Genomic DNA, 24,632 nt, shown 5'->3' on the forward strand with positions numbered 1-24,632 from the left:
CTTCGGTGGGTCCTCAGTGGGATTGAGGCACATAGCAGTAATCTGCTCATTAATTCACCCTGTGTTTGTGAATTAATCTCTCACTCCCCTGTCTCATTTTTCCCACTACATCACTGTGCTTCCTGGGATCACCTCCCAAATAAACTACTTGTATATAACTTCTTTCTCAAGTTTTGTTTTTGGGAAACCCCATTTGACAATTGCTGTGATGATTAATTGAGAACATAAAGCACTTACTAGGTCCTATAATAAGGCCCCAACAAATATGATTATTATATCTGACAAATGAAACAGAATTTCATGGTTCTAGGTAATGTTTAGGTTGTATTTCTATAATTAAATGATGCTTTCATCCTACTAAAGCATATTTCATAATGTTCTGAAGTATATCAGATGCAAAGAAAATTTTGTAAGTGGGGAAACTTTAGGTGTGATTAAAATTTTGGTATAGAAAAATATTTGCTAAGATGTTTCTTTTTTTTAAGTTCCTCCTTTCTCCTTTTTATTGTTTCATACTGAAGTCATAATTCTATTTCTATATGAAACATTAATTGAGTACTATTTATGGAAGAAATAAGTAGAAGAGTACTAGTAACATAAGAGACAACCTGTGCTGGGCACAGTGGCTCACACCTGTCATCCCAGCACTTTGGAAGGCTGAGGCAGGTGGATCATTTGTGGCCTGGAGCTCAAGAACAGCCTGGCCAACATGGTGAAAACCCATTTTCTACTAAGAGTTACAAAAAAAATTACCCAGTCATGGTGGCACATGCCTGTAATCCCAGTTGCTCAGGAGGCTGAGGCATGAGAATCACTTGAACCTGGGAGGTTAAGGTTGCAGTGAGCCAAGATCAAGCCACTGCACTCTAGCCCTGTGACAGAGTGTGATTCCGTCAAAAAAAAAAAAAAAAAAAAAAAAAAAGAGAGAGAGACAAGACTACTGCTCAATGATTCTACAATTGTTCAACCATGAATGGGTCATTTATTTGACATTATCTAACATGATAATTCTAAAAGAAGAATATTACATACTTTGTATTTCTTTCAGTGCTGGGATTGAATTCTTTTAATCATTTCTTAATCTATACCTTTCCTAGGCAAATGCATTTTAAAAGTATGTTGTTGTTTGTTAATATGTCACTACTGGGTTTAAAATGCATTCGTGGCTTGTAAGAAATTCCATATATAACCACACAGCTCATCTGAAAGATCTTTGAAAATGATGAAATGGAGCAGAATGAATCTTACAGCAAGCAGCGGTAGGTATCTCAATACCATCTCTTCTTAACTGCACATGCTAACAGAAAAGACCACTCTAGCATTTTGTGGTTTATGGACATAGCCTTAACCCCTCAGCTTGCTCCCAAACCAGAAAAACATCTCTTGGTGGTGCCAGGTACATGCAAAGGGAATCATTTTTCTTGACGAAAGTGTGGTGACCTTGGGACCCCAATGTATTGGTGGTGGAGAGAAATATTGTTGGTTCTTTCTGGAAAATAACTCTATGTGTCAAGAGTGTTAAAATATTTTCATTCATTCAGTAATATCACTTTCAGAACATTTCTTTAAAAAATAATTAGAATACCCAGGCACAGTGGCTCATGCCTGTAATCTCAGCACTTTTGGAGGTCAAGCAGGCGGATCACTTGAGGTCAGGAGTTTGAGACCAGCCTGGCCAACATGGTAAAACCTGTCTCTAATAAAAATACACAAAAATTAGCCAGGCCTGGTGGCACGCGCCTATAGTCCCAGCTATTCAGGAGGCTGAGGCAGGAGATCTCACTTGAACCCAGTAGATGGAGGCTGCGATTAGCTGAGATTGCACCACTGCACTCCAGCCTGGGTGACAGGCTCTGTCTCAAAAATAAATAAATAAAATAAAAATAAAAATTTAGACATACATGTGTAAAAATATTTGTTATTTATAAAAGCAGGAAGGAAGAATGAAAAGGAAGAAAGAAGAAAGAAAAGAGGAAAGAAGGGAGAGAGGGAGGAAGGAAAGAGAAAAAAGAAGAAAAATAAAAAATAAAATTAGAATCAATCTAACATTCAGTAACCTGGGAATAATTCACTAAGTTTTGATGCCCTCATATGATGGAAATTTTGCAACCATGAAGATGATTTTATTTATCTATAGTTATGGTTGACATTTTTCATGCATAAAAACTTCTATTGCTCAAGAAAAAAGTTAAATACTCCCTATGGAAACAATAGACAAATGATATCAACAAGAAATTTACAAAGAAAGAAAAAAAATGGCCAGTAAACATTTAAAAAACTTAATCAGTAATTGTCAAATAAATTTAAATTTTTTAAACTATAAACTATCATTTTTTTACTGTGAAATCGCAAAGATTTTTTACCCTTTTTTTTTTTTTTTTTTTTGAGACGGAGTCTTGCTCTGTCGCCCAGGCTGGAGTGCAGTGGCCGGATCTCAGCTCACTGCAAGCTCCGCCTCCCGGGTTTACGCCATTCTCCTGCCTCAGCCTCCCGAGTAGCTGGGACCACAGGCGCCCGCCACCTCGCCCGGCTAGTTTTTTGTATTTTTTTTAGTAGAGACGGGGTTTCACCGTGTTAGCCAGGATGGTCTCGATTTCCTGACCTCGTGATCCGCCCGTCTCGGCCTCCCAAAGTGCTGGGATTACAGGCTTGAGCCACCGCGCCTGGCCACGCAAAGATTTTTTAAAAGTATAACCAATGCTGCCAAGAGGGCAGAGGCCTTTCTGTAAAATGGCAATATGTATCAAAAGCTTTAAAATGTGCATATGTTCCTACCTAGTGTATTGTTTTGAAAAAAAAAAATCACAGGCTAATTAAAATTTCTTGGCTGGGCACAGTGGCTCATGTCTGTAATTCCAACACTTTGCCTTACCCAGCTGCACTTGGGGAGGCAACGGTGGAAGGACTGCTTGAGGCCAGGAGTTTGGGACCAGCCTGGGCAACATAATGGGACCTCATCTCTACAAAAAATAAAAATAAAAATAAAAATAAAAATTAGCACATCCTGTGTTCCTAGCTACTCAGGAGGTTGAGGCAGGAGGATCTCTTGAGACCAGGAGTTTGAGGTTGGAGTGAGCTGTGATCATGCCAGTAGGTACTCTAGCCTGGACAATAGAGCAAGGCCCTATCTCTTAAAAAAATTATAAAAATTTTCTATGAAGCAATGTTTCTCTCCTAAGTTAGATATTGAAGGATAAAAAGTAAGTGTGGTGCATATTGCTATGTGAAAGAAGCCAGTTTTAAAGGTTTCATAATGTATAATTTCATTTCTATCAGCATCTGTAAGGAAATCAGTGATTGCAAGGGGTTTAGAGAGGACTGAATAGTAACATGGGGGAATTTTAGGGTTATAAAACTGCTCTGTAGATACCATAATGGATCATGGAAGTAATGGATCATGGCATGATGCATTTGTCAAAACCCATAGAACTTTACAGCACAGAGTGTGAACTTTAATGTATGTAAATTAAAAAATAAAGTAGGGAGTTGGGGATCACAGGATGGAATACAGACTATGATAAAAGAATCTACCATATTACAAATGTATGAAATAGCCTCACTGAAGAGGATGGGAGGAAAGGGTGCTGACCTAAGTAACTTTGGAAATGAATGGAGTCTATACATTAAAGGCAAAAAAACCTGTGTACAATGAAAAGCATATAGATACTGTGCCCTAATTGATAAAGTTGTTTCTCATTGGGTATATGCTAATAATTCTGAAACTACTATACATACATACTAAAATTGAAGAATTAAGAAAATGGATGGTGGATGGTGAGAGGCAGGTTTCTCACTATTGGACTCAGAGGTTACAGATAAGAAGAAGGCTAGAATGATCTATGTGGTAATGGATTTGAGTTGGGGACATCAGTATGAACTCATAGATACAAATGGTGATAGAGCCATCCCTTGATATCCAGAGGGGATTGGTTCCTGAACCCCCTGCCCCACCCCAAGGATATGAAAATTCACAGATGCTCAAGTCCCTGATATAAAATGCCATAGTATTTGCATATAACCCATGCACATCCTTCTGTATACTTTAAATATCCCAAGATTACTTATAATACATAATACAATGTAAATGCTATGTAAATAGTTGTCATATTGTATTGTTTAGAGAATAATGACAAGAAAAATGTACATGTTCAGCACAGACACACCATTCTTTTTTTTTTTTTTTCCTGAACATTTTCTTTTTCTTTTTTTCTGTTTTTTTGTTTTTTTGTTTTGAGATAGGGTCTCACTCTGTTGCCCAGGCTGGAATGCAGTGCTGTGATTATGGCTCACTGCAGCCTCAGCTACCTGGGCTCCAGCAGTCCCCTCACCTCAACCTCCCTAGTAGCTGGAACAACAGACATGTGCCACGGTGCCCAGCTAATTAAAAAAAAAAAAAAGTATTTGTAGAGATGAGGTCATGCCGTGTTGCCCAGGCTGGTCTTGAGCTCCTGGGCTCAAGGGATCCTCCTGCCTCTGCCTCCCAAAGTGCTGGGATGACAGGCATGAGTCACTGCACCCAACTTCTTTCTGAATATTTTTGATCTGTGGTTGGTTGAATCAACACATGTGGAACCCACAGATATGAAAGGTTGGTGTACATGGAAATATTTATAGATAAATGCATATACACAGGTTAGTATACACATATATTTTCTTCCTCTGACAGCTGAGAAGGCCTAGAAGCAACCACATCCCTGTCGCAATGAGCACACTTAGTGTCTAGATCTTGGTTTCTAACCAATCTCCAATAAAAGTAACCAGAGACCCTTAGAGAAATGTCAGACTCTAGGCCTGGGACAGGGGATGTACAGAATAAACCTGGAGCATTTTGCAGTGTTAGAAAGTAAGGAAGCGCTCAAAACAAGTAAACAAGCAAACCCACAGTGATGGGGGTATGTCAAAGGGACAACAGAGCCAACTGAAAAAGCTCCCAGGGGCCAAAGGTGGAACAATTTGAGCAACAAAATAAATGAAGTGGTATTGGATCATAGCCCAAAGCAGAAAATAAATATCCAAGAGTCTATACTGATATAAGTAAATGATTGAACAATTGCTAAGAAATTGTTAACAAATCTCCCATGTTGCAGGAGAATACCAAATAATTTTTATATATGATCCACTCTCAAAAAGGTAGAGCATAATTCCCATTCATTTAGTGTGGGCTACTCATTGTGACTTCTTTCCAGAGAGCACTGTATGGAAATGAGAAAATTTTACAGTGGAGAAACCTGACACACATTAGTTGAGCCAGGTCATCAAAGTTAACATCCACAGTGATGAGTCATGTTGATAGTATATACCCTTGATATGATGTGATGACAATGGCACATTACCTCTATGATCTTCCTACCGCACACCCATAAACTTAGTCTAATCATGAGGAAATATCAGACAAATCCAAATTGAGAGACATTCTACAAAATACCTGACCAGTACTCTTCAAGGAGCCCAAGGAGACGTGACAACTAAACATTACGGGCTCCCCTGTATATGGCATCCTGGAACGGGAAAAGGCCATTAAGCTAAAAATGAAGGAAATCTGAATAGTTATTGGTTAATAATAATATATCAATACTGGTTCATTAATTGTAATAAGTGTACCATACTAATTTTATTTGTTAATAATAGGGGAAATTGTGTGTGGGTTATATGGGAACTGTACATATCATCTTCAAAATTTTTCTGTAAGTCTAAAATTTTTAAGTACAAAAAAATTATTAAAAATGATAGTCAATTTTAGGCTGGGTGCAGGGACTCATACCTGTAATCCCAGCACTTTGGGAGGCTGAGGAGGTTGGATCACCTGAGGTCAGGAGTTTGAGACCAGCCTGGCCAACATGGTGAAACCCTGTTTCTACTAAAAATACAAAAATTAGCTGGGTGTGGTGGCACACACTTGTAATCCCAACTACTTGGGAGGCTGAGGCAGGACAATCGCTTGAACCTGGGAGACAGAGGTTGCAGTGAGCCGAGATCACGCCACTGGACTCCAGCCTGGGAGACACAGTGAGACGCCATCTCAAAAAAAAAAAAAAAAAAAAAAAAAAAAGATAGTCAAATTTCAAAAAGATTTGAAACAGCAAAAATAGAAAAAGGAACTGTGGCTTATGGAAAACAGAAATCTGCAGTATAAATCCCCTTAAAGTAGAATTTACTACCTGGCTGCTGGGAGTACAGTGAGCACAGTCTCAGCTGTCAGCTTTTACAGGGTCTGCCTCAACTGTAGAGAAACACCCCTCACCAAGTCACAGCTTTCAGAAGTAGCTCACATCCAGTGACTGAGCCAGGGTGCAATGGTGTGGCCATTTCTGCCAGAGGGGGACAACTGATGGGCAATAAAAAAGCTCCCCACTGGGTTGGCTCAAGCTTTACTGGGTCTGCATCATGATTCATGTTTTCTCTCTGCCCAGTCCTGCTTCATCCCCCTTCCTTTCACAGATTTGATACCTAATACAGGTTTTTGTACCCCAAACTCCATTTTTGCATCTGCTTCTAGAGAACCTGACCCGCAACATGGCTTGTTAGAGAGCTCTCTCCTGCTACCCACTGGACCCTAACGCATGAAAGTTAGTGGAAGAAAAGGAAGAAATGAATACTGGCCCTTTCACGGCAATGAAAGAAGGAGTTCTAAGGATGGCAGATGGCCATAGTTATAGACGAATGGATGGCAGGGAGGATATCCTTTGTGGAACATCAAAGTGGAGAGTTCTCTGAACTACCATCCTGGACCGGCTTGCTCAGGGTTTTAATCCACTGTAGCCTTAACATAGAACCTTGACAACTGGAAATTCGAACTATCTGTTTAATTTCAGCTGCTGGCCTTTCACCAAGGTGGGGGTCCTGTCCTCTACATCTGCTCCATGGAGCTATATAGCAGGTAGCTGATTGTGCGCCCCCTGTTTTAACAGAAGAGTTTAACTTAGTGTTAAAGATAATTTCCCTCTGAGCCTTACTTGAGCCCAACTTATGCTTAAATATTGAAGCATTTACCAAATATTTTCTCTGTCATCATTTAAATAAGATTACAGACAACAATTTATAACCTTATTTCATACACGTATTCTATCAGTTTGGTGCAAAAGTAATGGTAAAACCGCAATTACTTTTGCACCAACCTAATAATACAAATAGCATTCTGGTAGTACTCACAGTGGCTTTTGCCTGTTGCAATGGACTGAATGCTTGTGACCCCCCTCCCAAATTCATATTTTTAAATGCTAATTTCAATGTGATGGTATTTGGAGGTGGGGCCTTTGGAGCATGGTTAGGTCATGAGGATGGAGTCCTTATAAGACTCCAGAGAGCTGGCTCTCTTTCTTTCTGCCATGGGAATGTACGTGGAGAAGTTGGCAGTCTACTGCGTAGAAGAGAACCCTTACCAGAGCCCAACCATAGTGGTACCTTGATCTCAAACTTCCAGCCTCTGGAACTGTGAGAAATAAATTTTCGTTGTCTGTAAGCCACCAGTTTATGGTATTTTGTTATAGCAGCCTGAGCTAAGACTCTTACCCCTTTTGGAAATTAACTGTGTTTGTGCCTTGGGAGTTTGGTGGGATCAGTCAACGTGTATGTGTACATATGCACACACATACTCACGAGCCAAAAGGTGGGCACACAATCCAAACCAGGCCAACCAGACTTTGCCACAGAGTGTCAGAAAGCTGGGAAGTGAAGCTGACTCCTGCTGAAGGGATGTTCTTCTATCTGTGGCCTGATGGTTCAACCCTTCCTGTGTAAGCTCCCCAGACCCTTGTAATGAATATCTGTTTTACTGGCTTTACTGGCTTTATCTGGTTTTACTGGCTTTAGCCTGTGTCTATGTCTGCCACTTGACTTCAAAACAAAACAATAACACAAAGACCCAAATGGATATATTTCTACTTTATAATCTTCACACATAGCAATCCACACAAATAAAAAGAATTTCTACAACACTTCTGAAATGTAGAGGGAATTATTACAAAGTAAATGTAGAGGGAATTATTACAAAGTACTGAGGGAACTTACGGGGAAGGAGCCAAAAAATGAAGATTTGTCTCAAATTCCTGTGACATCCACCAGTCTCATTTCCAGGAATTTATTCTAAGGAAATAAACAAGCAGTGAAAGATATATGTGCTAGGTCACTGGCCACAGAGTTATTTATAAAAATAAAATATAGAAATAATCTAGATATTATGGGTAGTAGCAGTCATTAAAAATGTAATGAAAGCTTGTATGCATTAATATGAAAAGATGTTCTGATATACTTTTAAGTAAAAAGGTGATTATAAAACAACCTAACACTTTGTTTTTAGAAATACATTTCTATATATGTAAGTATGCATACAAAAAATCTAGAAGTGAATATATAAAAATATTGGTAGTTGCTATCTGAATGGTGAGTTTATGAGTGATTTTTATTTTTCTCATTATGTTTCTCAGAAATTGTCCAAATTCTTTGCAAAGAGGTCTTAGTAATATGTAATCAGAAATAATCAACGAATCAAGTAACGTTCTTGAAGGATTTTTAATAATGTAAAATGTAAAAATGTTACATTGTAAAAAAGGATAAAGTACTATTTTTAGCATCATCTTTTAATTATATAAAAATATTCAGTGTTTTAGAAGAAAATACACCAGTATGTTAATGTGTTTTTCTATGAGAGTTTGGCTTATTAAAGATTCTAAGATTTTTATAAATAAACAATGTACCTATAAATATATACACATATATATATAAAATTTACCTAAACATCAACAAATTGAAAGAAATAATATTTAAATCTAGATACCAGTATGAACCCTGTTGTTACATAGGACCAGAGAATGAATTGATAATACATTAAAATTCAACCCCTTTCTATTAGGAAACTTCATCTGATTGAGGAAGATAATGATAAGAAGAATCAGAGAGAAAGGTGATCAGATCTAGTTTGGGATCCAATGTGGGGTTAATCCTAAAAAGAACTGATGAACTTGGCCTCTTTTTTTCTCCCCAACCCTTCTGCTAGGGCCAATCTGATTCATGTCCAGTTATCCTTCCAGGTCCCTTAAGTATTATTATCATTAATTTGCTCCTACTGAAACTAGAATATCATTGGACAACAGTAGCCATGTCAAACCTTTATAAGGGTGCCAACCCTTCCATTTTTCTAAGTTGACTTATCGGGTAGAAATCACTGTTTACTGAATGTCTACCATATGCACAGCCTTGTAAGAAAAATGAAAAATTGTAAAATATGGTTAGGCAAAAAAAAAATTAAACAATGGTTTAACAGTGATGTAACAATTCAAAGTCATTCCAGGATAGTATGCCACCACACCAGAGGCAGGATGAGAGTGGCAAGTGCTTGAGTTTAAGAGTCAGATCAGTCTCTACCACTCTTTTGTTGATGTGTGACTTTGACATATGTTATAGACCCAATGAGCATCAGTTTTCTCATCTGTAAAATGGAGATAATAATAACTACCTGTGGTGTTCAGCCTCCATGACAGTTTCTAGTGATCTTGCCTTCTGGTATTCACACTTCCCATAGTCATCTCCTGCATTGAATAGAGCTAATATGACAACCAATAGGATATTGTAGGAATGATACCGTATAATTTTCTAGGGTGAGGTCATGAGAGACCTTGTGGTTTCCACCTTGCTCTTTGCTCTGTCTTGGATTACTTGTTTTGGGAAAGTCAGCTGCCATGTCATAAGGGCACTCACTTAGTCTTATGGTGAAAACTACGTGGTGAAGAACTGGGTCCTCTCACCAATATCCAGTGCTAACTTGCCATGCATATGAGTGAGCCATCTTGGAAGCAGATCTTTAGGCCCTTCCACACTTTCAAATGACTGCAGCCCTAGCCAGCATCATGACTGCCATGCCATAAACCCTGAGCCAGAACCACCTAGGTAAGCCACTTCTCATTTCCTGACCCCCAGAAACTGAGATAATCACTGGTGACTGTTTTAAGCCACTACATTTTGGGGGTAATTTGTTATGCAGCGATAACTAACTAATACTCTAGATTATGATGTATTAGTGTTTTTTATTTGCTTTATCTGCTGCTCCAACATCAGACAATTGAGAGTGCAGGGTCTGGGACAGCATCTTTGGGAAAGAGAAGGGATGCTGGGAGTTATAGACAGAGGTGCAATTTGTATATGAGGGGGCATAAGGATAGCCCTGGTGGGAAGATTTGGTTTTCTCTGGAAGCAGGAAGCATGAAATAGCTGCTAGAGGAAATGACAAGTAATAGAGAAAACAAAAACAGGGTTAGACAGCATGAATGTATAGTCATCTGAGCTGCAGGGTTCTTGTCTTTCTCCATCAATTCTCTGTGATCTAGGGGTAAAAGGATTAAAATAAACAGCAACTGGGGAAAGACCAAGGGAAAAGTTCAATGGCCAAGAGCATTGGCAGGGAGGACTGATGCCCGTGGTTGTAACATGTGAATTGCTTCTACCTGAACACTAGGATTAGTGATTTATACTGTGAAATTAGTATTGGTACTAATATTTGGTACAAAAAATGTCAATTTCATATAGTTCAACCCATATTCATTCTAAAGAGTAAATCTACATCTTCCTGGAGGAGTTTGGATGGTTGAGATCACTGATGAGGAAGAAGCAAGTTTCTTAAGAAAGCACATTTTGAGAAAAATCCCTACAGATTAAAGCAGATTTTCCCAATGTCTGGAACATGTAAAAAAATTTTTTTTTTTTTTTTTTTTTGAGATGGAGTCTTGCTCTGTAGCCAGGTGGGAGTGCAGTGGTGTGATCTCGGCTCAGTGCAACCTCCACCTCCCGGGGTCAAGCGATTCCCCTACCTCAACCTCCTGAGTAGCTGGGACTACAGGCGTGCGCCACCACATCCAGCTAATTTTTTGTATTTTAGTAGAGATGGGGTTTCACCATGTTGGCCAGGATGGTCTCGATCTCCTGACCTCAGGTGATCTGCCGGCCTCAGCCTCCCAAAGTGCTGGGATTACAGGCATGAGCCACCGCATCCGGCCCATGTAAACTCTTAAAATCTTTTAAAAATAGATATACATGCACATAATTTAAAAAGGAAGATGCAGAAACATAAAAGAAGGTAAGTAAGTGTCCGTCTGCACTAATTGTTTTCAGCCACAAGTAATAGAAACCTGACACCTGATTGGTAGGGAAATGTATTCATTCTCTTACCAGAGATGGGAGACGGAGTTCAAAGTTAATTTAGCAGCTTCACAGTATTATCAAGGACACAGATTCTTTCTGTTTTTCTACTCTGCTCTCTATTGCCTGGCCTTCAGCCTAAGGCTAACTTATTTCATAGTTGTCAAACGGAAACAGTTGGGTTTCATCCTCCCTTATTTGTGTCCAACAGGACAGAAAAAAACTGACTTTCTGTGAATTTCTCCTTAGAGTGAGAAAGCAAATTCTAGAAGCCTCCAGCAAACCTCTCCTCTGCTCTCCTCTCATTCACTGGACAGAATTGGGTCACACATCTCTTCTTTAACAAATCACTGTCAGGGGAAAGGAATCATACCTGTAACAATGAGCATCATCCCTGGCTAAAAAGTCCATTTTTCAAATGCATTTATGTAGAATGCATGTGGTTGAGTCACTCACAATGTTCATCACCTTGACTCACACCTGCCCCATGTGCTCTTTCACAAAGGCAAACACTATTCCCGATCTCTAGTGCATCCTTCTGAAGATGCATGTTCATTTAGATGCATTCTCTTCCCTTGTTATAGGAATGGTAGTGTAGCATACACGTTGTCTTACACTTTGTTTTTTTTTTTTCATAGTATACACTATTGGTAAAGGTTTAATGAATAAATGCTAAGTTCAGAAACATATTTTGTAAGCCAGATGGCTTTTATCCTAATTATGCATTTTCTTGTTTGCCTTTTATACTCCACTAGCAATTAAGGTGGTTTTTTTTTTTTTTTTTTTTTTTTTTTTTTTTTTTTAAGTTCCAGCAATTTCAGTTTTACTAAGGGGAAAATAAGGAAGAGTCTTTGTATGGACTGGGGCCAGGGTATTAAAGGGGACAGCAGATCCTAGGTGCCAATATAGTAGTGGCAGCAGACAGAAGAGAATCCCAAGGGGTATGTAAAATAATATAATAACAACAATAATAGTGCCTCCTATGTACCAGATTATGCTAAACATATATTCAGTAAGAACCAAGTTGGGGCCAGGCGCAGTGGCTCACACCTGTAATCCCAGCACTTTGGGAGGCCCAGGCGGGTGGATCACGAGGTCAGGAGATGGAGACCATCCTGGCTAACACGGTGAAACCCCGTCTCTACTAAAAATACAAAAAATTAGCCGAGCGTGGTGGCGGACCCCTGTAGTCCCAGCTACTCGGGAGGCTGAGGCAGGAGAATGGCGTGAACCTGGGAGGCAGAGCTGGCAGTGAGCCGAGATCGTGTCACTGTACTCCAGCCTGGGAGACAGAGCAAGACTCCGTCTCAAAAAAAAAAAAGAAACAAGTTGGGTGTCCTTGGTTGGCTGTCTCTTCACAACTAATGATTCTCCTTCAAATGCTAGACCTTATGATTTGTAGTGTTTTAACAATGGAGGTGATTCTCTTAGCCTTTGTGAGTGAAACTCCAAGAGCTATATTAAGAAAGTTATGAGTACTAAGGAGGCAACATAGCTTGTTGATGAGAGATGTGGGTGGTGTAGGGTAACAAACTCAGGCTTGAATCCTAGCTCTACCACTTACTAATTTCACAGTGCTAATTCGATATTGGATAATGTGGAGGATTTTGTTTTGTTTTTTGTAGAAATGGGTCCTTGCTATGTTGCCCAGGCTGGTCTCAAACACCTGGCCTCAAGCCATCCTCCTGCCTTGACCTCCCAAAGTGGATAATATTCTTATTGTCTCTATGCTTCAGTATCCTCATCATAAAATAGAGAAATACCAGAGGATTGCTTTGATGATTAAATGAAGGATGCATACAAAATACTTTGCATGGCGCCTGACACAGAATAAGCATTCAACAAATCTAAGCAAAAGTTTGATGACATGTGATAACTTCTAGAGAAAGAGGTTCACTCTTACAGGTTTTGATATCACAAAAACAATACTGGTACAGCAATTTAAGATTTTTTTTTATTGATGTATAACTTGTATACAACAATACATACCCATTTTAAGTGTACAGACAAATGAATTTTGACAAATTCACTCATCTAATCATCACTATAACCATGATACAGAACATTTTTATCACTCCAAAAGTCCATCTTGTGCTCTTTTCAAGTTCATCCTCCTTACCTGATACCCCAAGCCACCACTGTTTTGCTTTCTGTAACTATAGTTTTGCGTTTTTCGAATTTCATATATGTTGAATTTGTAATTTTGGGGTCTGACTTCTTTCTTTCTTTCTTTTTTTTTTTTTTTTTTTTTTTTTTTTTTTTTTTTTTTTTGAGACGGAGTCTCGCTCTGTCGCCCAGGCTGGAGTACAGTGGCTGGATCTCAGCTCACTGCAAGCTCCGCCTCCCGGGTTTATGCCATTCTCCTGCCTCAGCTTCTCGAGTAGCTGGGACTACAGGCACCCGCCACCTCGCCCGGCTAGTTTTTTGTATTTTTTTTAGTAGAGACGGGGTTTCACCGTGTTAGCCAGGATGGTCTCGATTTCCTGACCTCGTGATCCGCCCGTCTCGGCCTCCCAAAGTGTTGGGATTACAGGCTTGAGCCACCGCGCCTGGCCTTGACTTCTTTCACTCAGAAAAATGTATTTGAGATGTATCTACATTTTGCATGTATCCATGGTTTATTTTATAGCAAAGTAGTGTTCTATTATGTAAATATAGGCACCACAATTTGTTTATCAGTTAACCTGTTGTTGAACTCTTGGGTTGTTTCAGTTTTTGGCTACTATGCATAAAGCTGCTACGAATACTTTTTTGTGGACTCAATATTTCTGTTGTGTAACTATTTTTTAGTGTAAATGTAGAGTCATATGGTAAATACATGTTTAGCTGTATAAGAAACTGTCAATCTGTTTTCCAAAGTGCTTGTACATTTTGCATTTTCACTAACTGCAATGGTTTGGATGTGGTCTGTCCCTACCAAAACACATGTTGAAATTTTATCCCCAGTGTGGTGGTGTTGGGAGGTAGGCTAGTGGAAGGTATTTGGGTGAGGCAGATGGATCCCTCAAGAATAGATTAATGCCCTCTACAGATGTGAGGGAGTTCTTGCTCTGAGAGAATGGATTCGTTCCCATGACAATAAGTTGTTAAAAATGAGTTTGGCTTCCTTGGTTTCTCTCTCTTGTATCCTCTCTCACGATGTAATCTTTGCACACACCCTCTCTTTCTGCTTTCTGTCATGAGTTGAAGCAACATGAGGCCTTCACCAGATGCAGCTGCCCAATCTTGACTCTTCTAGCCACCACAATCATAAGCCCAATAAACCTCTTTTTTAAAGTAAAATACCTAGCCTCAGGTATTCTGTTATAGAAACACTAAACAAAGACAGCAACAAGGCATCAGAGTTCCAGTACTGCACATCTTCCCAAACAACTGGAATCATCAGTCTTTCCAATTTTCACCATTCTACTAGAAGGCATACAATTGTACTTTAATTTGCATTTCTCTGATGACTAATGATGTTGACCACCATTTCACGTGTATGTGGCCAAACATAGATCTTCTTTTATTATGTGGATGTTCACATACTTTGTCCATTATTACTATTTTTTGCAAATAGTGCAGGTATTTTCCCCCAGTCTGTGGCTTACCTTTTTAGTTTCTTAATGGTGTATTTTGAGGAGCAAAAATTTGAATTTTGATAATATCCAGTTGGTTAGTGCTTTCTGTGTCTCCTCTAAAAAACTGTTGCCTAACCCACAGTCATGAAGAATTTTTCTTTGTTTTCTTCTAAACAAAGCTTTACTGTTTATATTTAGGTTTATGATCCATTGGATTCAATCTTGTGTGGGTGAAATAAGATTTGAGGTTATTTTCTTCTATATGGATATCCAATAGTCCCACCATGATTAGTTGAAAAGACTATCCTTTCCCACAAAATTATCTTGGCACTTGTGGCGACAATCAATTGACCATATGTGTCTATATGTAGACTTTCCATATGCTCTTCCATTGGACTATATGATTGTATGTTGCCGATTCCATGTCTTGATTATTGTAGCTTTTTAGTTAAGTATTGAAATTGTACAGTGGAAGTTATCCAACTTTGTTCTTTTTCAAAATTGTTTTGGCTAGCTAGCATAGGTCTTTTGTGTTTTCACATATATTTTGCAATCAGATTGTTAATTTCTATTTTTAAAAAAGCTTGCTTGGATTTCAATTGGGATTATATTGAATCTGTAGATCAATTTGGGGAGGATTACATCTTAACAATATTGAGTCTTTCAATCCATGATCATGGTATATTTCTCCATTACTTATTTCTTTAATTTCTCTCAACAGAGTTTTATGGGTTTTTAGAGTACAGATCTTACACATATTTTGATCAACTTATCTCTATTTTGTTTTTGATATTGTTGTACAATGATTGTTTATATGGTTATTTTGTTATAATAATGATCCTATGAGATAAATATGAGCTTCATTTATTAGTTAAAAAAATGGAGCTCAAAGGGATCAAAAGGTTGGCTTAATATCATATGACCGGCTAATCCCATTTCTGGAAATGGATCTTGCAGATATACTTTCATATGTTCAAAATGACTAGCACAAGGTTATTATTGCAGCATGGTTTATCATGATAAAAGATTGGAAGAACCTTGAGTTTATCCATGAGACTTTATCAACGATACAGCCTTAGAAACAGTAGGCAGCTGTAGAAAAGAATGAAGAAGATAACTATGTATCTATATAAATGGAACTACAAAATATATTAAGTAAAAAAAAGGTACACAATGTTATACATAGTATATTTTTTGTTTCATGTGCAATATGGGGTAAGGTAGGAAATAAGGATACATATTTACATCTGCTACAAGTTGCTTAGAAAAACTCTGGAAAGATACATGAGATAATAATAAACTATTTACTTCTTGTTGGGAGGCATGAGGACTGGATAGATGGTGAATAGAGTGGAAACTTCATTCTGCATCATTTTATGTTTTTTAAAAAACTGTGTAAGTATATTACCTCTGAGACTGCTGATTTCCTCCTAGTGTCCATTTTTCATTTCTTCCCTTTACAAGTAGGACACCCCCCTTGAGTTTTTGAAGGACATATCCTAGCCTCCCCTGCAGCTAAGTACATTCCTGGGACTGAGTTTTTGCCAGTGGAATGTGAACACAAGGGACTTATGTTATTTCCATGTCACTTCCTTAAATGGAAACTAATATGTTCTACTTTCTTTTCTTCACCCTTTCCATGGCCTAGAATGTGGATATGGTGCTGGTGAGATTGTTTTGATCAGAGTAGATGAGGTAACAATCAGAAATAAACATCTAGGCTGGGTGCAGTGGCTCATGTCTGTAATCCCAGCACTTTGGAAGGACGAGGCAGGTGGATCACCTGAGGTCAGGAGTTCGAGACCAGTGTGGCCAACATGGTGAAATCCCGTCTCTACTAAAAATACACAAAAATTAGCTGGGTGTGGTGGTTTGCACCTGTAGTCCCAGCTATTTGGGAGCCTGGGGCAGGAGAATCACTTGAATCCAGGAGGTAGAGTTTACAGTGAGCTGAGATCGTGCCACTGCACTCCAGCCTGGGTGATAGAGCAAGACTGTCTCAAAAACAAAACAAAAACCCATCTATTTTTCTTTAACCAATGACTCTTGGAATATTGCCATTATAGCAGCTTAGCCTATACCCAAATACATCAACTTAAAAATTTTTTGTAGCTCATGATGTTTGGCAGTGTAGGAACATGAATGCAAGTGTCCTGACTCCCAAGCCCATGCTTTCTCTGCTGATGAGTAGGAAGGCAGCCTTGCGATGGCTGGTTCATTATCTTCCTAAAGTGTGGAATGATGATGCATGAAGTATAATCTGCCAAAATTCATGATACCAACCAACCTACAGCCACTTCTGCCGATTCAGATGGGACTAAATAAAACACAGACAGAAGTAAGGTGAAATATAATGCTGATGACTTTTGAAATCTCAGCCTGGAAAGAGAATTAGTGGCAAAGCAAATTCAACTTGGGAAAATTAACAAAATGAACATAATCCAATAGGTATCGGTACATGCGGTGGCAAGGAAATTATGACCGAAATATTGTAAGTCAAGGAAGTTTTACCTCATTCAAAAGGAACAAGTCTACAGTAAGGCAGATGAAGGTGCAGAGTAACCCCTGCATCAGAGAGTTATTCAGCGGGTAGAAATGGACAATGGTAGAATGGTAGATAGCAAATAGGATGAGACAAAAGGTGAGGTGTAAGTGACATGGCTGGCAGAATATACAAGTGCATATGATTCTTTTCTAATTCAGTGGCAGTATCTGGTATTCAGAGAGACTTCCACCACATAAATTTTCTAGGCTCATGAAAAAGAATAATAACTGTCACCACAATGACTGGCCACAGGGAGAAAGGAATTATCTGAGAAGGAGCAATGCCAAAGCCAGAGGGAACTGACCCAGCTCCAGGGCTGGCTGCCAAACAGAGTGGCCAGCAGGCCAATCTTACTTTAAGGAGCATGTCACTACACAGGACGTACTTATTGCAATCAGATTTTTAAAAGAGTGTGCTTTAAGGAGTAGCACAGCCTATAAGAATGGAAATGACCCTGCAGGCTTAGATAATTTTTGCCTTTAAAAAGAATACCAAGACATTTTTTAAAATTTATTTTTTGTTTTTCAAGTAATATTTGCCACAGGAGGGTGAACAAGAAAGGATGGAAGCTACTGCTTGGTGCTGATGACATAATGCTATCAGATGATGACAAAGAAAAGGTAAAACTCAAGTTTTAATTTATTTGTCTCCTCTCTCAAAGAGACTGTTTTAATGAAAAAAGGTAGAATAAGCATGACTTAAAGGCTACTAACATCCAGCATGGCAAACAAGCAATCAATTGCTTTAAATGAGTTTCCAGGCCTAAATGAATTATCCATGAAAGAAATTTCGTAAGTGATCATAAAGGTAATTACTCACTTTCCAGAAGCCAGAGAAAAATAAGAAATGTCAAAAGATTGAAGAGGGGCAAATCTTGTCTTGATTTTCAAAGAGATAAAAAGTGGTGCGGGCAAAGAAGAGTCAGAGAATTATTGGTAAATTTAACATTGCCTAGTAATTTTCTAGAATTATTTTTGAATGCATTTTTTAACAAAGAAAAGAAGAGATAATCACTGGAGCCTATGTGAGTTTATAAATGACAGTTTCAAAGTTTTTGCCTATCCATGTTTATCAGAATCTCAGTGGATCCTGTATCCTGTAAACTTGCTGAGTTCATTTATTACTTTTAATGATTTTTTAGTGGACTCCTTAGGATTTTCTGTATGTTTGTGTTATCTGTGAATAGAGAGTTTTACTTTTTCCTCTCAAATGTAGATGTGTTTTACAACATTTTATTGAACACTTTTACGTATTATGTTGCAGAAGGAGTTCAGGATCTGTTGTCAGTTAAACTGTCCAAAATTAAAGTGGCAAAAGCTAACTTACCCATTTTGTGTGTGTGGTTTTGTTTGTTGTTGTTGTTGTTGTTGTTTTGAGACTCAGTCTTGCTCTATTGCCCAGGCTGGAGTGCAGCGGTGCGATCTCGGCTCACTGTAACCTCTGTCTCCCCAGTTCAAGTGATTCTCATGCTTCAGCCTCCCGAATAACTGGGATTACAGGTGCCTGCCACCATGCCCGGCTAACTTTTGTATTTTAGTAGAGGTGTGGTTTCACCATGTTGGACAGGCTGGTCTCGAACTTCTGACCTCAAGTGATCCGCCCACCATGGCCTTCCAAAGTGCTGGGATTACAGGTGTGAGGCACTGTGCCCAGCCTCTTGTTCTTCTTGTATCCCTTTATAATTAATCATTTTTATGGTAGTCAAGAGTGATCTAGTCTTAGGGTTCTTTGACTGTAAACCACAGAAATAAATCTTAGATAACTTAAGCCAGAAAATAAAAAAATAAATTATAGACCCTATAAACTGTAACAATTTGCCAAAAAGTAAAAAATAATGTACAGCCTGCATAAACTGTAACAATTTGTATTGTCTTTGTGTCACTTGATTCAAGATTCAAATGTAACAGTATCTAATTGGCCAGACTTAGATCACATACTTTCTTAGAGTGTATGTACTGTGGTGATGAAAGGAAGGGTGTGATGGAAAGTCTCTTCAGGAGCTTCTTATTGAAAATAAATTAAATTAATTTTTTTGGACATGAGGTCTTGCTATGTTGCCCAGGTTGGAGTACAGTGGCTATTCACAGGCTCGATTGTAACGCACTGCAGCCTTAAACTCCTGGCTTTAAGTGATCTTCCTGCCTCAGCCTCTTGAGTAGCTGGGACTACACCATGCCACCACAGCTGGCGAGGAACTTTTTTTTTTTTTTAAGATGGAGTCTGGCTCTGTCACCCAGGCTGAAGTGTAGTGGTGAGACTTCCGCTCACGGCAACCTCCACCTTGTGGGTTCAAGTGATTCTCCTGCCTCAGCCTCCTGAGTAGTTGGGATTAAAGGCATGCGCCAGCACATCCCACTGATTTTTGTATTTTTAGTAGAGATGGGGTTTCGCCATGTTGGCCAGGCGGGTCTCGAACTCTTGACCTCAGATGATCCACCCACCTTGGCCTCCCAAAGTGCTGGGATTACAAGGTATGAACCATCACGCCTGGCCTGGAACCTCTTTTTTAAGAGGCATTTACTTTTTACCAAGTTGGAACATTCATTGGAAAAGCTCTCCAAATAAATTGGAGTTCAATTAAAAAGGGAATAGACCCTACATTTCTAACAATGTCAAATATTCACTGTAGCTGTTTTCTAAAATGCAAATTTTCTTTGCTTAAAGACCTCCTTGACTCTTCATTACCCTAGTATGGCAATAAAAATCATTCATTTCCTAGCCTTTACCCTCATCTCCAACTCAAAATTTATTGAATGTATCAGACCATGTGACAGAAGCTAATAGATAAAAAAGCACTCTTACCTTGAGACATTCATAATCTAGTGACAGAAGCATGATAGTATGACCACTTCTTGATTGCTTAACATGTCTAAAGCAGAGTTTACCAACAATAATAGCTGGGGTCGCCATAAGTCCTTGTTTTTCCTATTGTCCTGGGATCATTACTATCAGCACAAACCCCCTTTTTCCAGTCTCAGAAGTTTCTCAGTTTGGATGGAAATTATAGGTAATTCTAACACTAATAATACAGTATTTTCTCAGTTAACTCTCAAAACAATTCTGTAAAGGAATGAGATACTACATTCCTACTGGATAATGTGAGTAGAGTTTTATAAAAAGACTATTTGCAAAGGTGTGTGCAAAATGAAGGGAAACCATTGGAGTTTACTCTGGGTCACCCTAGGGAGGGATACTGGTTGCTTCCTTTGGTTGAGGGATTCAGCCAGCCTGCCATGGTGCCATAGCAAGGGAGCCAGGGAGGAATAAATAACCGTGCTCCTTCCTCTTTGTTCCATTGCTCTTGCTTCCCAGTGCCTTAACTCAAGAGGAAGGTAGAGGGAAAGAAAGTCCATTGAGTTAAGGCTCCAAAGGACAGACAGCAGGTTGGAGGGTGGATCTGGCTAACAGAACAAGTCCTCTACCAGGACTCACTGTTACTACCCTATTTTACAATAGAAAAAAAAATGAGATGAAGAAAGTTTAACTTATTTAATATAACAAAGCTAATAAGTGATCATCTGCAGCTTAAGTGCCAGGTTCTCCCCACTCTGCCACTCTCTCGTTAAGGCTCCTATATTCTAGCAATGCCAGAATATCCATCCCCCGCCCATAGCATCCTCACATCCCAAATGAGATGTTGGAATATGTAACGTTAAGTTGTGCTCATTAGAATAAACTAACCTACCCACCAAGGTAGGGCATTGACATTCTTGTAATCTAAGCAGATGAGCTTACAGCATATACATTCACAAAATAAATAAGTACAAAATAAAAATTTAATAAACAAATTCTACAGTCTGTTCTGGTGAAGATAACACACAGTTCCTTTGCAATTGCCCTTACATCCGGTTGGCGGTGTGGGGGGCCCTCTTTTCCCAGGCTTTACAGGAGGCCTCTGGTCCATGGGCAGTGCTGCTGCTGTCTTATCCTCCTTATGGAGAAAGAACAAAATGTCCACGTACCACAGCTGCAGAAGAAAAAGTATTTGTCTTCCCCCTCCCTTTGCACAGCACCTATCTGTGTGTAATCTTATTATTATGTATTTTTTGAGACGGGGTCTCACTGTCACCCAGACTGGAGTGCACTGGTGCGATCTCGGCTCACTGCAACCGCCGCCTCTGGAGTTCAAGCGATTCTCCCACCTCAGCCTCCATAGTAGCTGGGACTACAAGCAAGCGCCACCATGCCCAGCTAACTTTTGCATTTCTTTTGTAGAGACGAGGTTTCACCATGTTGGCCCACCTTAGCCTCCCAAGGTGCTGGGATTACAGGCGTGAGCCACCGCGCCCGGCCCATTTATGTGTAATCTTAATTAAACACTAATTGAGCGCCCACTGTATGTTTGGCATAAAATGCTGGTACCTAACTTCAAAATATTTGGAGTCTAGAGGGCAGAAATTGAAGAGGTTGGTGCTCTGCACGTCTGAGTCCGCCCACAGACTGAACAAACAAGCTCTGTGTCGGCGCCGCCCCTCACCTTTCTTACACCGCCGGACTTTTCTCTGGCGGTTCCACAGCTGTCCTGCCAGTGGAATTCAGACGGGGTGACCGCGCCCCTCGCCTACCTACCGGCGCAAACCAGTATCAGTTCCGCGGCAGCCAGACCCGCTCCCGGAGACTACTGACCCTCAGCCCAAGGCTGCGGGGGCGTCGCGAGTCTTGAGGCCCACTCGAGGCAAGGCCCCCGGGAATCTGGGTGTTTGAAGACTCAGGTCAGACTCTGAGGCGCCCCAGTCTAAAGAGGCGGTTTGTCTTTTCCCTAATTCAGGAGGCCAGGCTGTCCCCTGGGGGCGTCGTCCCGAGGGCCGATCATAGCCCTTCCCTCCTCACCACACTTTGCCTGTGCTTCCACCCAACTGGTTCCCCGCCCTGTCCGTCGCTGTCCTCAATCGCCTTGTTGTCGTGGGCCCCCTCTCCGGCCCACGAGGGGCCGAGGGGATCCACAGCTTATCTGACACACCTCGCTGCCCCACACGCACTGGGACCTGGCCATTCTGCCGGCCCCTTAGACAGGCAATAACACTCCAACATCTGCTGGGAAAAAAAAATCTTCCCCACGCCGGAGGAGTTCCCAGTCCCACGCGCCTACAGTCGCACCCACTCGAGCCACCCGCCTGGTGCCGTCGCCGCGCCCTCCAGCCGCAGCCCCAGCGCGCACGCCTCCGGGTCGCTGGGTCTGTTGCCAGCGATCGAAGTCGGCTGATCCCCCACGTGTGACCGCTCCAGTGACACCCAGGGGAGGCCTCGGTCCCTACGCTCTAGAGCAACCAATGGCTGCCTTATTTCTTCAGCGGGGGCGTTTTTTTTCTTCCTCCCAAGCAGGCGGCGGTTGGGTCGGCCTCAGGCAGCAGCGACTACTACGGCCTCTTCCTCTCCAGTGGAATCCCCTGTCCGCCCGCGCGCCACAGTGACAGCTTCCAGATGCCTGTCTTTTAGTCTCCCTTCTCAGGGGGAGCGGTGGGCGACCGAGTGCGACCTGGAAGGCCCCCACGTGGGAAGGGAAGACTTGCGGAGGGGCAATTCTTCCAGTGCGGAGACGTGGAGTCCCGCCCAGCCGCACTTCGGTTGCCCACCGCTCCGCCTGGTGGCCCGCAGCCCCTTCCAGGCTGGCTTCTCCGGGTGGGGCGTGCTAGTCCGGGGCTAACTTTCCGCCAGGTGTTGTCTCTGCGACCTGTCTTCCCCCGGCCGCCCTTCCTTCTCCCGGCGGCCACTGGAGCTGCCGGCTTCGTGGGGCGCGTGGCGGGCCCTGGGGCTAGGAGCTCGCGCCCAGGCTTTTACTCGGATTCCGGCACCTGATGGAGCGGGGAGTGGCGGCCAGCGCACAGGCTGGGGGCATCTCGTGGCAGCGGAGAGGGTCGTTTTGGGGCGGAGGGGCGAACCCTGCGGCCAGAGCAAGCGGAGCCGGACTCGGAGCCCGCCCACCATCCTCCCGCCCACCTCCGCGGCCCGGCGCGCAGGCTCACACCCCTTCCTGGGGAAGCGAATGGTCCCTTCCAGGCGGGTGGCCATGTTGCTCTAATAAAGCGGGAGGGGCGGCGGCGTGGGGGGAGCAGATGCCGCTGGCTGCGAGCGGGACTCCGGCGAGCAGAGCGCAGCCGCGAGGGAGACGCGAAGGAGGCCAGCCGGAGCTGGAGCACTAGCAGCTGCCGGAGTCGGCGGAGCGTACCCGGGCGCAGCCGGAGCCGGTACCGCAGCTGCGATGGCCGTAGCCGTGGGGAGACCGTCTGTGAGTGCTGGGGCCTCGCCTGCTGCTCCTCGGGCGCCGGGTGGTCTCTGCTCTGGGGCGGGTGTGGTGGGGACCACAGGGGAGCCGGGCGGGGGCTCGGCTCCGCGGCGGCGGCTGTGGGTGTGTGCACCAATTTGGGCGCGTGTCTGGGGTCGGGGTGAGGAGCCCAGGGGCTTAGTTACGTGATGCAACAGTGGATCGCCTCGTCGCGCCCCTCTTCTGAGGATGCGAAAGAAAAAGGACCCCTCTCCTGTTCCCTTTAAAATGATTCTTTGAAGCGCGGCGTGTCTCAGCCGCCTCCCTCTCCCGGCGCACCTCTTCCCTCGTGACAGCCAGAAGGGCGCCGGGTTCGGGGCTTTCCTCCCGTCTCCCCCGCGCCGAGGGGGCGCTCAGGGCGTGGGAATTGCGAGCTGAAGCGCTGCGTGTGGTACGGCTGCAGAAGCGGGTCAGAGGGGTGGGATTTCCGTGGTGGCCTCGCCAGCGCATTGTGAGATCCCTGACACCCTCGGGCATCCACCCGGGTGAGCGAGCCCTGCCCAGGATGTGGACAAAGCCCCAGATAACAAACACAAAGTTTTCTGGAGGCTCCCTTGTGGTGTGGGTGAAGGATTGAAATGTTCTGCGGCTGAAAGGCCGGGGGCGGCGGGCCGAGGAGGCTGGGACGCGAGGAAGAGGAAGGGCGGGCGGGTGCGTGAAGAATCGAGTGCCCCACGGCGGGAGGGAGGAGAGTAGGAAGGAGGAGATACCTTTGCCCCGAGTGTGTGGGCCAAGGCGCCGCGCCTACTGGGGTGCAAGACTCGGTCCGCGCCCCGGGGCCGGGCCGGAGGGGAGCGGGACTCCGAGGGTGCGGTTCAGTGGCCGCTCCGCATCCCCAAGTGAAAGGCGGAGGAAGGGGCGGCGGCCTTTCCTTTTTATTGGAAGGAGCGGAGCTGGGTGGGAAAGGCGGAGTCCTCCTGTTTTCTCTTTCCCCTTTTCTTGTCGATGTTCACAGTCCACTCTCTCCTTACTGGCTTTGGGGGCGCCTCGGGCGAGGTCCTTCCCCGTCTATCACCTCCTCTTCCCTTTCTCTTCTTCCCTTTCCCACAACTGTGCAGCTGCAGGTGGTGGTTCGGAAGATTTTGTAGTTACGGACGAAAGACTTACTGAGATACTGGAAGCTCGGAAATCCCAGAAA

The 24,632-nt window shown here is 42.4% G+C and overlaps 1 protein-coding gene across 4 annotated transcripts in view; it reads left to right on the forward strand.

The window, feature by feature from the left end:
- The first annotated feature begins 1,212 nt into the window (after positions 1-1,212).
- SEPTIN11 (septin 11) overlaps positions 1,213-24,632 on the forward strand; it is a 118,215-nt gene continuing 94,795 nt past the window's right edge. For 3 of the 4 annotated variants that reach the window (XM_073017424.1, XM_073017423.1, XM_073017422.1), the window contains exons 1-2: positions 1,213-1,259; positions 17,762-17,852. In XM_073017424.1, the coding sequence (XP_072873525.1) occupies positions 1,228-1,259; positions 17,762-17,852 (123 nt within the window). In that variant the 5' untranslated portion in view covers positions 1,213-1,227. Of the gene's footprint in view, positions 1,260-17,761; positions 17,853-23,225; positions 23,459-24,632 lie in introns of those variants that run through there. The other variant, XM_007998972.3, reaches the window with a different exon arrangement.

This window comes from Chlorocebus sabaeus, chromosome 7 (assembly GCF_047675955.1).
Source record: "Chlorocebus sabaeus isolate Y175 chromosome 7, mChlSab1.0.hap1, whole genome shotgun sequence".
Lineage (NCBI taxonomy): Eukaryota > Metazoa > Chordata > Mammalia > Primates > Cercopithecidae > Chlorocebus > Chlorocebus sabaeus.